Below are 13,185 nucleotides of genomic sequence, written 5' to 3'. Positions count from 1 at the left end.
TGTAAATGAAATGGTTTATGATATGATTAAATTGTTGAATGATTTAAAGTTTAAAGGTTTCTAATTGAATAGTAATGCTCCGTAACCATATTTCGGCGACGAAAACGGGTTAGGGGGTGTTATACATGGCATGTTTGTAATGGATTGAATGACTTTTATGTAGGTCATATGTGTACCTATTTGTATATATGAATTAAGATATAGGTTTGTGCATGAAATAAACTTTCAAACTTGTGATTTTTGACCATTATGATAAAAGTATCGATAGTAGGGACCAATGTATCAATACTTGACCAAATGAGCAATTTTCAAAATAGACAAAATACAAATTTGGTAACAATACCTAATTGTTAACATCGATACTTTTTTCTCAGGGTATCGATAAAATGTTTTGAATCATTATTTTTAAGTTTTAACAGAATGCCAAAACAGTATTGATACCAGATTCCAAGATTTTGAAAAATTTACAGTTTGGTCCTTTTTCATGCCCGAATCTAATATATTGTATTTTAAAACTCGATTTAGTCTCGTTTCATTTGTAATAATTAGTTGTGTATTAATATAACATTCAAAGTTTTAAATTGCACATGATTGTTGTGGAATTATTTGTAGCATCTTGAAACTCAGGCCTGACCATCAGACTAAGTTTGGGTTGTTACAAGGTATGTGGGGAATGACGTATCTATCAAATTCTTTAAGGATCCATGGATTTATGATGATAGTAATTTTTTTATGGATTCGACTCCATTACATGTAATGAAAGACTTAAGAGTTAGAGATCTTTTTCATAGTAGTGGCTTAATATGGGATATTTACTTCATCAACGGTATTTTTGCTTTTCAAGACATTGCTTGTAGTTTATATACCCCAATCAATTATTCTAAGGAGCCGAACTGTAGAATTTAGCATTATACTACAAATAAATGTTTTTTTTTGTTAAGACTTGTTATTGGCTTGCTCTATGCCTTTATACTACTATTTCTTCTCCTCCGATTGAGAGACTATGGCTGCACCTTTAGAACCCTCACATTCCTCAAAAGGTTAAAACTTTGTTTGGAGATGCTTGAAGACCTTTATACCTTCTAAAACAAGGTTAGTTGATAAAGGAATTCATCTGGATCCTATGTGTTCTCGATGTGGAGAGACAAAAAGCCTTGATCATGTGTTGTTTCATTGTGCCAAAGCTAATACAATTTGGCATCTTTTTCGATGACACTTCTCAAATTCCTCTATTTCTGATATGATTTTATCACTTTTTAATTCGCAAGATAGTGATTTTAGGTACAAGGTTCTTATGACGATGTGGAGCATATGGTTCCACAAAAACATGTATTATTGGAGGAATAAAAATGTGTTGGCGATTGTTATCTTGTCTTTTTCTATGTCTCATCTATAGACTTGGATGAATGGAAAGGCAATGTTTGAAAAGGTCCAACATTTACTTATAACTTCGAGCATCATTTTTACATGGATAAATCCTCCTACATGTTGGTCTAAATGCAATATAGATGTGGTGAGCTTCAAGAAGGATCCGTCAACTAGCTTTGTTGCTATTTTAAGAGACTCCACTAGTGGTTCTATCAAGGGCCTCTCATGTCATTACCATTTTTTGTTGAAGCCAAAGCTTGCTGAAGCTTTTACAATCATTGAGGCTCTTTGTTGGTTGAAATCCCTTGGTATGGACTGTATTATTGTTGATAGCGATTGCCTCCAAGTGATTTTGGCTTTGAATAATAATGATAAGGATGTCTTTGATTTTGGTATGTTGATTTTGGATTGCTGAGCAGTTGCCTTTTAGTTTCAAAATTTGTCTTTTTGTTGGCTATGGTGAGAAGCTAATAAGGTGGCTCATATGCTCAATAAGGATTAAGCTGCGCAAAAAATTTGATTAAATCAAGAAATCAAGTTGAACCAACAATTCAGTTCAAGTTTTCTATAATTCAATTCGATTTTGATTTATTCAATTGAACACCAAAAAGTTAAAAAAGCTTGTATAAAAATTTCAAAAAACAAATCTAATATTTTTTGAACATATAAGTTCAATATATAATCTCATTTAAAACCCAAAACAAAAACAATTGCTTGTAAATTCTAAATATAGGTTATATTAAACTTTTACATATTGTATAATTAAATTATAAAAAAACCCTAAATCTATTTCCAATGCAGTCTGTCATGAATTTATTGATTATTTATTATTGTTGCTAAAACTTCCAAAAATTCAAGTGTTCATCTTTTTTCTTTTTCTTTTTTTGCTTATTATGTACTATGTTCTTTTTTCTATTATTATTGTTGTTAAAACTACTAAAATTTTGGTTATCATTATTAACATTTCCAAGTTGGGTGCTTTTCTTTTTTTTGTTGTCATTGCATAGTACGAGTTATAAAATATAAAAAAATATAACATTTGGTTATGTGCAATGAAGATTGAGAGGGATTAAATCAATATTTAATTAGATTTTTAATAAACATTTATAATTATAGATTTTTAAAAAAAATTTAGACAAATATACTAATTGTTATTCTATGTATAATTAAAAAATTTAAAATTGTCTAATAGTGTCTAAGAAATATAGAATAAAAGATAATTTTATCTAATTAAAGTTTAAAAGTCTAAATCCAAAGACAATTTTATCTAAATAAAGTTAAAAATCACAAGACTCAAAAGCAATATAGAAATCAAAACCCTAATCAAACCAAACCGATTTAGTATAGTTTGAGAATAACCGGGTTCTTGTGTCCACCAATTCGATTTCGGTTCAAAATATAGAAAAATTGAATACCCCGATTTAATTCAAAAAAGTTGAAAAAATCAAACTAAACCGCAAGGTAAACCTTTTAGCTTGATATTTAGTTTTTGTCCTCTCTTTTATTAGCTATGCATTAATAAAGTTTTTTTTTAAGATGTTAATTTTTTTTGAGTTATTAAGGTGTTTTTATTTTCGTTTTATAATAATATCTTTAAAAATGTAATTGTAATGGACAAAATATTTTAAATACAATTAAATAATAAAACAGATGATGTGCATTTGCAGGGTTTGCTAGCTAGCTAGCTTGCTTGCTACATATAAATATATCCTTAAAACCCTTGATTATTTCAGTGCAAAATTACCCAATAAAACCCATCCATTAATCTCTGTATCTGCCCATAATCTGTATGCCGGAAATTTCCTTGCCTGTCTACACTTAAATATGCTAATATATATAATATATGAAGAAAAAGGAGGAAGTGTTGCCAACATATATATTATTACCTTTTACAAAACGCATGCCCCCAATATTTTAACCTATGATTATCTTTAATATCTCCTTAACCAACGCATCATCCACTAATTTGTCCCAGGTTCACAAGCAAACTACAATAGCCAAAAGTGTTAGGCCTAGCTGCTATTTGCTGACATGTACACCACCATTGCTACACGGCTCGTGACGCTGCTGATGTGTTACAGGCACGTGTCCACACTTGTTGACCCTTGATTGGCCCATCACTCAGTTCATTGCATAGTCAAAGATCATAGGCGCCAAACGTACGTTCACTCCTTCAACGCTAGTTAGGCAGCCTCCGCCTCAGCCCTCACATTTTCTTTCGTTGTATATATTATTCATCTCAACGCTACAGGCTTCTATCCTAGCTACTATAATCTTGGTGGTGCAAAACACAAATTTGTTTCACTAAAAAGAAGCAAAATAATGGGGTTTTGCAAATTTTCCAAGTTTAGTTTTCTATTCTTGATCAGCATTCTCTCTGTGTCTACAGCTGAAGAGAATGCTAGAATTTCATATGATCGAGTTTCGTTGCTTTCCTTCATGTCGGGTGTTGTTTCAGACCCTGAAAACTCGCTGGAACATTGGAACTCCACTAATGTGCATGTTTGCAACTGGTCGGGTGTGGGGTGCAACCATGAAAGAGACCAAGTGGTGCAGCTTGACCTTAGTGGGAGGTCACTTAAAGGCACCATTTCTCCTGCTCTAGCCAATCTTTCTTCTTTGATGGTTCTTGATTTGTCAAAGAACTTCTTCCAAGGCCATATCCCACCGGAGCTTGGTTCTCTTTTTCAGCTCAAACAACTTAGTCTGTCATGGAATCTTCTTGAAGGAGACATTCCTTCTGAGTTGGGTTTTCTTCACCAAATAGTATACCTTGATTTGGGGAGTAACCGGCTTGCGGGACACATTCCCTCTTCTCTTTTTTGCAATGGCTCATATTCATTGCAATATATAGATCTTTCCAACAATTCTCTCAGTGGTGAAATCCCTTCGAAGACAAAATGTTCACTTAGGGAGTTGAGGTTTCTCTTACTTTGGTCGAATAGACTAGTTGGTCAAGTACCTCAAGCCCTTTCCAACTCCTCAAAACTTCAATGGGTTGATTTGGAGTCCAACATGTTAAGTGGGGAGTTGCCATATAATATAGTGCGCAAAATGCCGCAGTTGCAGTTCCTCTATTTGTCCTATAATGACTTCGTTAGCCATGATGGTAACACTAACCTCCAACCCTTTTTTGCTGCTTTACTCAATTCCTCTAACTTTCAAGAACTAGAATTGGCCGGAAATAATCTTCGCGGAGAGATACCTTCTATCATTGGTGATCTTTCTACCAATCTTGTACAGGTTCATCTCGATGATAATCTGATATATGGTTCCGTTCCTCCTGGCATTTCCAACCTTGTGAATCTCACCCTCTTGAACTTGTCTAGCAACCTTTTGAATGGTTCCATCCCACCTGAATTATGCAGAATGGAGAAACTAGAGAGAGTTTATCTTTCAAATAATTCACTCTCTGGTGAGATTCCCTCAGCTCTAGGAAACATTACGCATTTGGGGCTGTTGGATTTGTCGATGAACAAGCTTTCAGGTTCAATTCCTGATAGTTTCGCCAATCTCTCCCAGCTAAGAAGATTACTACTCTATGGAAACCAGCTTTCAGGGACAATTCCTTTGAGTTTAGGCAAATGTGTCAACCTGGAGATTTTAGACCTTTCTCGAAATAAGCTTTCAGGGATAATTCCTGGTGAAGTTGCTGGATTGAGGAGCTTGAAGTTATACCTGAATTTGTCTAGTAATCACCTTCATGGACCCTTACCTCTAGAGCTGTGTAAAATGGATATGGTGTTAGCCATTGATCTGTCGTCAAATAATCTCTCGGGCTCCATACCATCGCAACTTGGGAGCTGCATTGCCCTCGAGCACCTTAACCTTTCCTCTAATTTCTTGGAAGGTGAGCTTCCAGATTCCATAGGACAGTTGCCTTACCTTAAAGAACTCGATGTCGCTTTAAACCAGTTGAGTGGAGACATACCAGTGACCTTTCAGGCATCAACATCTATCAAGGCCATGAACTTCTCTTTCAACAAGTTCCACGGGAATATATCAGACAAAGGGGCATTTTCATTGCTGACTATGGATTCTTTCACAGGGAATGATGGTCTTTGTGGTTCGATTAAAGGCATGCCAAAATGCCGAAAGAAACATCATTCTCATTTGGTTATATTTTTGCCTATCATCGTTTCGTTGTTTGCAACTCCTTTATTGCTTATGTTTGGATACCCTCTGGTGCTCAAATCAACGTTCCGGAATCGACTTGGTGTTGTCAATGGAGGGGATTTCGAAGATGAAGAAAAAGATGGAAAAGAGCCTAAATACCCAAGAATATCATACGAACAACTCATTGAAGCCACTGGTGGGTTCAGTGCATCTAGCTTAATTGGTTCAGGCCGTTTTGGTCATGTATATAAAGGAATTTTTGGGGACAATACGAGAATAGCAGTCAAAGTTTTGGACACAAGGACAGCCGGGGATATTTCAGAGAGTTTCAGAAGAGAATGTGAAGTCCTAAAGCGAACCAGGCATAGAAACTTGATAAGGATCATTACAATTTGCAGCAAGCCAGATTTCAAGGCTCTAGTCCTTCCTCTGATGGCAAATGGGAGCCTGGAGAGGCACCTATACCCCAGCCACGGAATAAGCCATGGCTTAGATTTGATCCAATTGGTAAACATCTGCAGTGATGTAGCTGAAGGGGTTGCTTATCTGCACCATTACTCACCGGTTAAAGTCGTTCACTGTGATCTTAAACCAAGTAATATTCTTCTTGACGAGGACATGACTGCTTTGGTGACAGATTTCGGAATTGCAAGACTGGTCAGAGGTGTTGATGAGACAATTTCTGCAAATGATTCAATCTCCTACAGCTCTGCAGATGGCTTGTTATGTGGATCTGTTGGCTATATAGCTCCTGGTATGCATTTTCTTCTTTATTGCTCTATTTTAGCTAGAATCATAACTTTCCCATAGAGGATTAATAGCATAAACTTCTACTTTTTCGTTTAGTTTTTACACTACTAGTGTTATTAGTTAAACTACGCAGTCTCTGCCATGGCTGACAACATCAGCCTGCGCCATTTGAATAGCTACTTCATTACTAAAATACTCACTGCTGTTGATCTTTCACTTGGTTAAATGCAGAATATGGAATGGGAAAACGAGCTTCCACTCAAGGAGATGTATACAGTTTTGGGGTCCTTTTGTTGGAAATAGTTTCGGGAAGGCGCCCCACAGATGATGATGAAGGTTCAAGCTTACATGAGTGGGTGAAATGTCACTATCCTCATAATCTTGAACCCATAGTAAAGCAAGCACTGCTGAGATGCAGCCCTGGTTCAATGCCAACAAATTATGATAAAATATGGCGTGATGTTATTTTGGAACTGGTTGAACTTGGCCTTATGTGTACGCAGTACAACCCTTCTACAAGACCAACCATGCTAGATGTGGCCATTGAAATGGGCCGGCTAAAGCAATATCTCGCTAATCCTGCCTCGATGTTGACCGGAGAAGCCTCTTCTAAGGCTGATGCCCCGTTGATCATATAATGATGACACAAATATTACTTTCATCATTGTACTCATTTTTTTTTCCGCTGAAATCTTATCTCTCTCAAAGGGGTTGCAGATTTTTGGATTCGAACACATATTTACTAATTTTCAGATGAATACATAAACCAACTCGATTAAACCTTAACCCTTAGGTTGGACCATTATTTTTGCATTCATAATGTCTATTCTAGCTAAGAGACTAAGACCAATCTGTTGCTTTGTGCATGCGAAACGTTTTCCATTTTCATTTAACCGTCCAAAAAGCTCCTTCATTTTCACTCAATCGTTTTCCAAGTGATCAACCAACCAAAGATGACCTTTTTCATTAATGATACCGACCAGCTGATAAAATGGGATATGAAATCAGGAGTGTGTACTATGAATCATTCACTATCCAATTAAAGTATATTAAATTAATCTTAGCCTTGTTTTTTCTTTAATTTATGACAAGCAATGTGGATGGTTTTCCATAATAGAAATTGTAGTTAAGGACTCTTTTAACCTACCATTAATATAGCAATATTGCCTAAAACAACTAGGTATGTTAGTGGATGCTTTTAACCATATATTTTATTCCCACTCGAGATTATGATCATCATAATTAATTAATATAAATAAAAGTATCAATATTGTAATTCACATCCTTGCACTAGCATCAGGAATCATAAATCAAAGCTTATTGCAGTAGGCCAAATTGTCTCAGGCAAAACAAAAGGATAGGAAGCAGAGATTAGAAAAATAATTAAGAGATGATATGCAAATCAATATCCAATAGTCAACTTGTGAAGTCACCAGGTCTGAATATGAAAGCAGTTTAGTTTATATATAGAAACAGCTGCAGTGGCAGCATACCTTTTATATCAGATGTCAATATCCATCTGCTGTTATCTTAAATTATCTAGTGGTGTTTTGCCTTGCCTTGTCAAACACTTTCATCAATCTGATGCTATGATATGGACCTCAATGTGTAACCGGTTATCCATCAATATCAATCTGCGGATAACATATTCATCTCCACCTTTAATTCCTCCCGAATATTTTGCGGTCATCCAATGTGTATTCGGTCATATTGTGTTTATTCCGGCTGTTTAACGGATATACATAAAGCAATTAGTTGCAGTTAACATCAGTAATAAATATGCAAAGTATTGAAGTCACTAACTAGTTTTTTGTTTAGTCATGAGTTAAAGAAACAATAAACAAAGAACACAAGCAAATGTTTACGTAGTTTGATTCCAATTCTACGTCTATGCAATTTTTCTCAGTGAAAAATCCATTATAATCTTTTAGTATAAGTTATGATTTAAGCCCAAGTGATATCTTAGTCGTCATAGCTTCAGTCCCGTACGTTTACAATGAAAACTCTCACCAACTAAGTCTTTTCCCACAAAAACATAGTACAAATAGATAAATTAATTTATGAACATTAGTTAATGCACTCAAGAACAAATAAACTAGATATGTATGTTGGTAATGCAAAGAAATTGAAAAAAAAAATAAACGGCTATGATTTGACAAAATCAGAATTTAACTTCTAAATGATTACGATTTGACAAAATCAGAATTTAACTTCTAAATGTTACAATTTGACAGAATCAAAATCTGGTTGTTGAGATTTTTTAGGAAATTGACTGCAAATTTATTGTTTTGCCCCCTTCTGTTCTCTAAATTCTGGTGTTCTGGGGAATTACACGGGAAGGAAATTCTGTCTAGAAGATTTAGTTTTAAGCGAGATCATCTATGACCCCTCCAATCTTTCTTGAGAATTGAACCTAGTGTGGTTTCATCAATCTTCTTCCAATTTATTTTTCGATCAGATTTCTGACCAACTACTTTATTTTTCTTTTTCGATTTCTTTCGATAAGAGCAATACCAATTATGTTCCACCTTCTTTATTCAGGTGTACAAATATTGAAGTATTGTGTTAACCTTGGGGGTGATGTCCACTACACAATTACACCGATCAAGGCGAATTTGCTTATAAGCCAGTGGTTTTTCCGCGGCACAATGATTGCTTTATTTATTTACACTCAGTTTGGTTTCCTGTCAGTGCTAACAATTTTGCTTTGCAGTAGTATATTTCTAACAATTTAGAAGCAAAGTATACTACTGTTTAAACATGAGAATCATTTTCGTTTCTCGCTGTTGGAACCAATGAAGGCTCCTACAGGCTATAAGCTAGAGTACACTTGAGAATTCTTGGAGCAAGTGAAGTGTCCTATTGAGGCAATAGGTTTGAGGGCAACTGCGTAGTCCAAAAGTGTGCCTAAGTAGCGTTGGAGCAGTTGCAAGCTCCATCTATGTTTGCCAATGGGCCACTGTGATCAAGATGGGCTTGTAAGGCCTAGCTAGATTGAGTGGTTCCGAGGACCCTTGAGTTTGAGATGGGTCGGAGGTCCCTTGAGTTTGAACTGGTCAGAGAGCTCTTGAGTTTGAGTTAGTCGGAGGTCCCTTGAGTTTGAGTGGGTCCAAGGAACCTTGAGTTTGAGTTGGCCGGAAGACCATGAGCAGATCGCTGGACCTTGTGTTTGGGATAGGGTATATGATGCCCTTATCCATGATAAGCTACTAATACATGAAATTTGTGGAGCTAGTCTAAGCGTCACCGAGTTTTTAACCAAAGTAGACTACAAGATTATCGAGTTCAAGAGATTGAACAAGAGAAGTAATGGGGGATGTCTTATTTAGGCAACCTATGAGAGTGTATGGAGAAAGGAGCGACGTGCCAAAGTTTGCATGAATGAGCATTAAAGTCTAAAATTAAGATTGAGATTAACCTAGTTCAGTGGTGCCGTATGTATTGTGTGTAACACCCCTAACCCGTATCCGTAGTCGAAATAGGGTTATGAAGCATTACCGGATAACACACCTCATTCACATACATTTAAGCATTCATAATCAAAATCAAATCAAATCATTCACATTGTCCCTTATAAGGTCTTACGTGACCTTAAAACATGTTTAGAAGTGGTTCGAGACTAAACCGAAAATATTTCCAAACTTTGAGGAATTTAGAAAATTTTTCAACATATAAGGGTCACATGCCTATGTGAACAGGCCGTGTGCCTCATATGGCCACCAGACATGCCCATGTCACAGATCGTATGAAAACAGACCATACATATTAACTTGTACCACACAGTCGAGGACACGCCCGTGTGCTGGACCGTGTGAAATCTAAAAGGGTTACTAACTTGGGTCACACAAACGACCACATGCCCATGTGCTAGCCCGTGTGCCTCACACACGACCAGTTGACATACCTCTGTGTCTAGACTGTGCCAAACCTATAGGGTATACTGACTTAACTTTGAAGGGCTACCCCATGGGACATACGGCCGTGTACCAAGGCCATGTGACCCACACGGTCGAGCCACACACCCGTGTGCTCAGCCGTGTGGAGTGAAAATAGGCTTGGTTTAAGCCACATTTCTCACCTTTCTTATGCATACCTAAAACACAACATTTTACACCATTTCAATACATTAGTAGTCAGCCAAAACATGTTATTTTTTTACACAAATATGTTATACCAATTCCCTCCATTTCATCAACTCAAATCATAACCATTTCCTGTACAAAACACATACCAAAACTAGCATGATTCATTTCTCATTTTACACCTTTTTCCATCACATACCAAAATACATATCACATTCATTAATTCAATATATTTCAAATATGTATTTTATCATCATCAATCACACACAAAGCTTGACTTATAAATCATCTATTAACCATTCACTTATTAAGTCCAAATTCATGTTTTTCATAAGTAAATACTCAACATATACCAAATGTCCAAATGTTCATCTTAAACATCACCAACCATATCAAATTATGCCATTACACAAGGTAAATTACACATCAAACATAAGTCATTATTAAGCCATATAAAATGACCAAATACATCACCAAAACCTTTATAAAAAAGACTCAAGCCTATACATGCCATATAACCAAGTCACAAGTGTATAAATACCGAAATCAAAATCGGATAGTGTGATGTGATCTCCGCTGACTTCCCACCCGAGTGAACGTCTGAATCGCTATAAAACATACAAAAGATAACACAAAGTAAGCTATAAAGCTTAGTAAGCTCGTATGGTAATAAACTCAATTTATTGAATAAACACATATTAAACATTTTCATAACTTATAATGTCCTCATATGCTTTCACCTTTATAACGTGAATTCATTTACATAATTGACCAAGAGTTGCACTTGTTTACTCGTATCATTGCTCATATAGATCTATCACATTCTCACCAATTCATTCGCATTTACATATTCATGAACAAATATGTATACAAGTAACTTGATTCATTCCAACTTCCAACACATCTTATTTAGTAAATACGAATCATGTTATATATATCATCAAATAACGGTATATCGTACCATATATGCCATATGTATATGTAATTAACACAACTTCAACTCATATCTCACGTATCATTCAAATCATACCTCATTATAGCCAAATAAACACATTTTGGCATGAAACGTATTTATACATAGATATTTCGCATTTCAGATACATGATACAATATAACTCACCATTTTCATTTGATTCTCTCCTAAGTTTTGTACGTACCTGTATTACTTATTTCGGTCGTACTATCATTCTTGCCTTGACTATGCCTGTTGAATCATTCGATATTTTGCACACTGAGTGCCATTCTCAATATTTCGCACACAAAGTGCCATTTTCAATGTTTCACACACTAAGTGCCATATTTGATGTCCCGCACACTAAGTGCCAAATTTAGCTGATATGTCATTAAACATAATAGTAATCACATATATACAATTTATATGATATCAAAGCATTAAAAGCATAAATATAACAATGCTTATTGCATACAAACTTACCTCGATCGTTATACAAACTTACCTCGATCGTTAAAACGACGGAACAGATCGATTAGTCCGATCTTTATCTTTTCCACGATCTACACCCGTATTTCGCTTTTCTCAATCTAGTTATAAGAAAAATCAGATTATTTAATCATTAATTCATTCAATTTAACACAATTTACATATTTTGGAAAAATTACACTTTTGCCCCTATTATTTCACATTTTTTCAATTTAGTCTCTATCACATAAAATCACAATTTCATGCAATTAAGGACAAACAATGCTAGCCAAAATTTTCTCTATCATAAATCAGCCCATATTTTCACTTTATTCATACTTTTAACCACATAATTTCATAATTTCGCAATTTAGTACATAATTTGCATTTTTACTCAAAATCACTTTGTAAAATATGTAAAACTATCATTCAACTTCCATATTTCATTATCAATCATCAAAAAGCATGAATACTCATCAATGGCATCTCACAAAATCTATAATAATTTCAAAAACGGAGATACGAGCTAGCTAGGTTAAGCTGCAACGAACTCAAAAATGTAGAAATTATTAAAAACGAAACAAAATTGAGCTTACATGCATTCAATTCTCCATGGCCGAATGCTTCAAGGTATTATGGCTTTCTTCTTCATTAAATTTTGCTAGCATGATAGAAAGGATGGACTAAATTCATTTTTATTAACCTTTAATATCCATTTTACAAAAATAACCTTAATGAACATTAATAACTACTCCATATGCCATGCCACTAACTTCCACTACCTTATAAATGGGTTAATAACCACATAAGGACCTTAACCTCAAGGTTCTATAGCTATTTGATACTTTTAACTAATAGAACATAAGTTTTACGCTTTACGCGATTTAGTCCTTTTTACCGAATTAACCATTCAAACAGTAAAATTTCTTCACAAAATTTTCACACAATTCTAATATCATGCTGTAAATATTAAAATAACAATAAAATAAATTTTTCAATGTTGGATCGTGGTCCCGTACCACTATTTCGATTAACCCTAAAAACGGGCTGTTACATTGCGGTTGGCCAAGATGGCCAAACCCAATAGGGTGACCATAGAGGGGTCAAAAGGGCCTAAATTGAGGATGAACAATGTGTCTGAATTTCCCATGTTGAGAACTTTTGTGTTGGTGTCATAAGGGACGGTTATCATAAAGCAACTCTAAGGGACACTTCCTACAAGATGCTACAAGAGTGGGTTGGTGCCACATTCAGAGGGATGTTTTTTTTTTAGTATCAAAGACAGGGTAATATTCAATCAAAAAAGGGTCATACCATTAAGGGTTCCTTAAGGTTGTAACCTGATGATTATGTGTTGTGGAATTGATTCCGAGTGTTTGGTTGAAGAATGGGCATAGATAAGACTACACCAATGATTGAGATGAGAGCAAGTTCAAGTCCATGTCTGAT

General features: G+C 35.3%; 1 protein-coding gene across 1 annotated transcript; it reads left to right on the top strand.

Moving 5' to 3' along the window:
- Positions 1–3,542: 3,542 nt before the first annotated feature.
- On the top strand, positions 3,543–7,009 carry LOC107948243 (putative leucine-rich repeat receptor-like serine/threonine-protein kinase At2g24130). Its single transcript, XM_016882721.2, has 2 exons — positions 3,543–6,238; positions 6,466–7,009. Exons 1-2 carry the CDS (start codon positions 3,691–3,693, stop codon positions 6,870–6,872), a joined length of 2,955 nt encoding a protein of 984 aa, XP_016738210.1. The 5' UTR covers positions 3,543–3,690; the 3' UTR covers positions 6,873–7,009.
- The last annotated feature ends 6,176 nt before the right edge of the window (positions 7,010–13,185 follow it).

Source organism: Gossypium hirsutum, chromosome A04 (assembly GCF_007990345.1).
Source record: "Gossypium hirsutum isolate 1008001.06 chromosome A04, Gossypium_hirsutum_v2.1, whole genome shotgun sequence".
NCBI lineage: Eukaryota > Viridiplantae > Streptophyta > Magnoliopsida > Malvales > Malvaceae > Gossypium > Gossypium hirsutum.
Note: the sequence above shows the minus strand (reverse complement) of the source record. Positions and strands in the feature narration are given on the sequence as shown.

What these genes read in the sequence shown, in the direction of transcription:
- LOC107948243 (XM_016882721.2), top strand. Translation starts at nt 3,691, where the DNA reads ATGGGGTTTTGCAAATTTTCCAAGTTTAGTTTTCTATTCTTGATCAGC. An exon ending in TGTTGGCTATATAGCTCCTG is followed by an intron (nt 6,239 to 6,465) that starts GTATGCATTTTC and finishes GGTTAAATGCAG; the next exon opens with AATATGGAATGGGAAAACGA.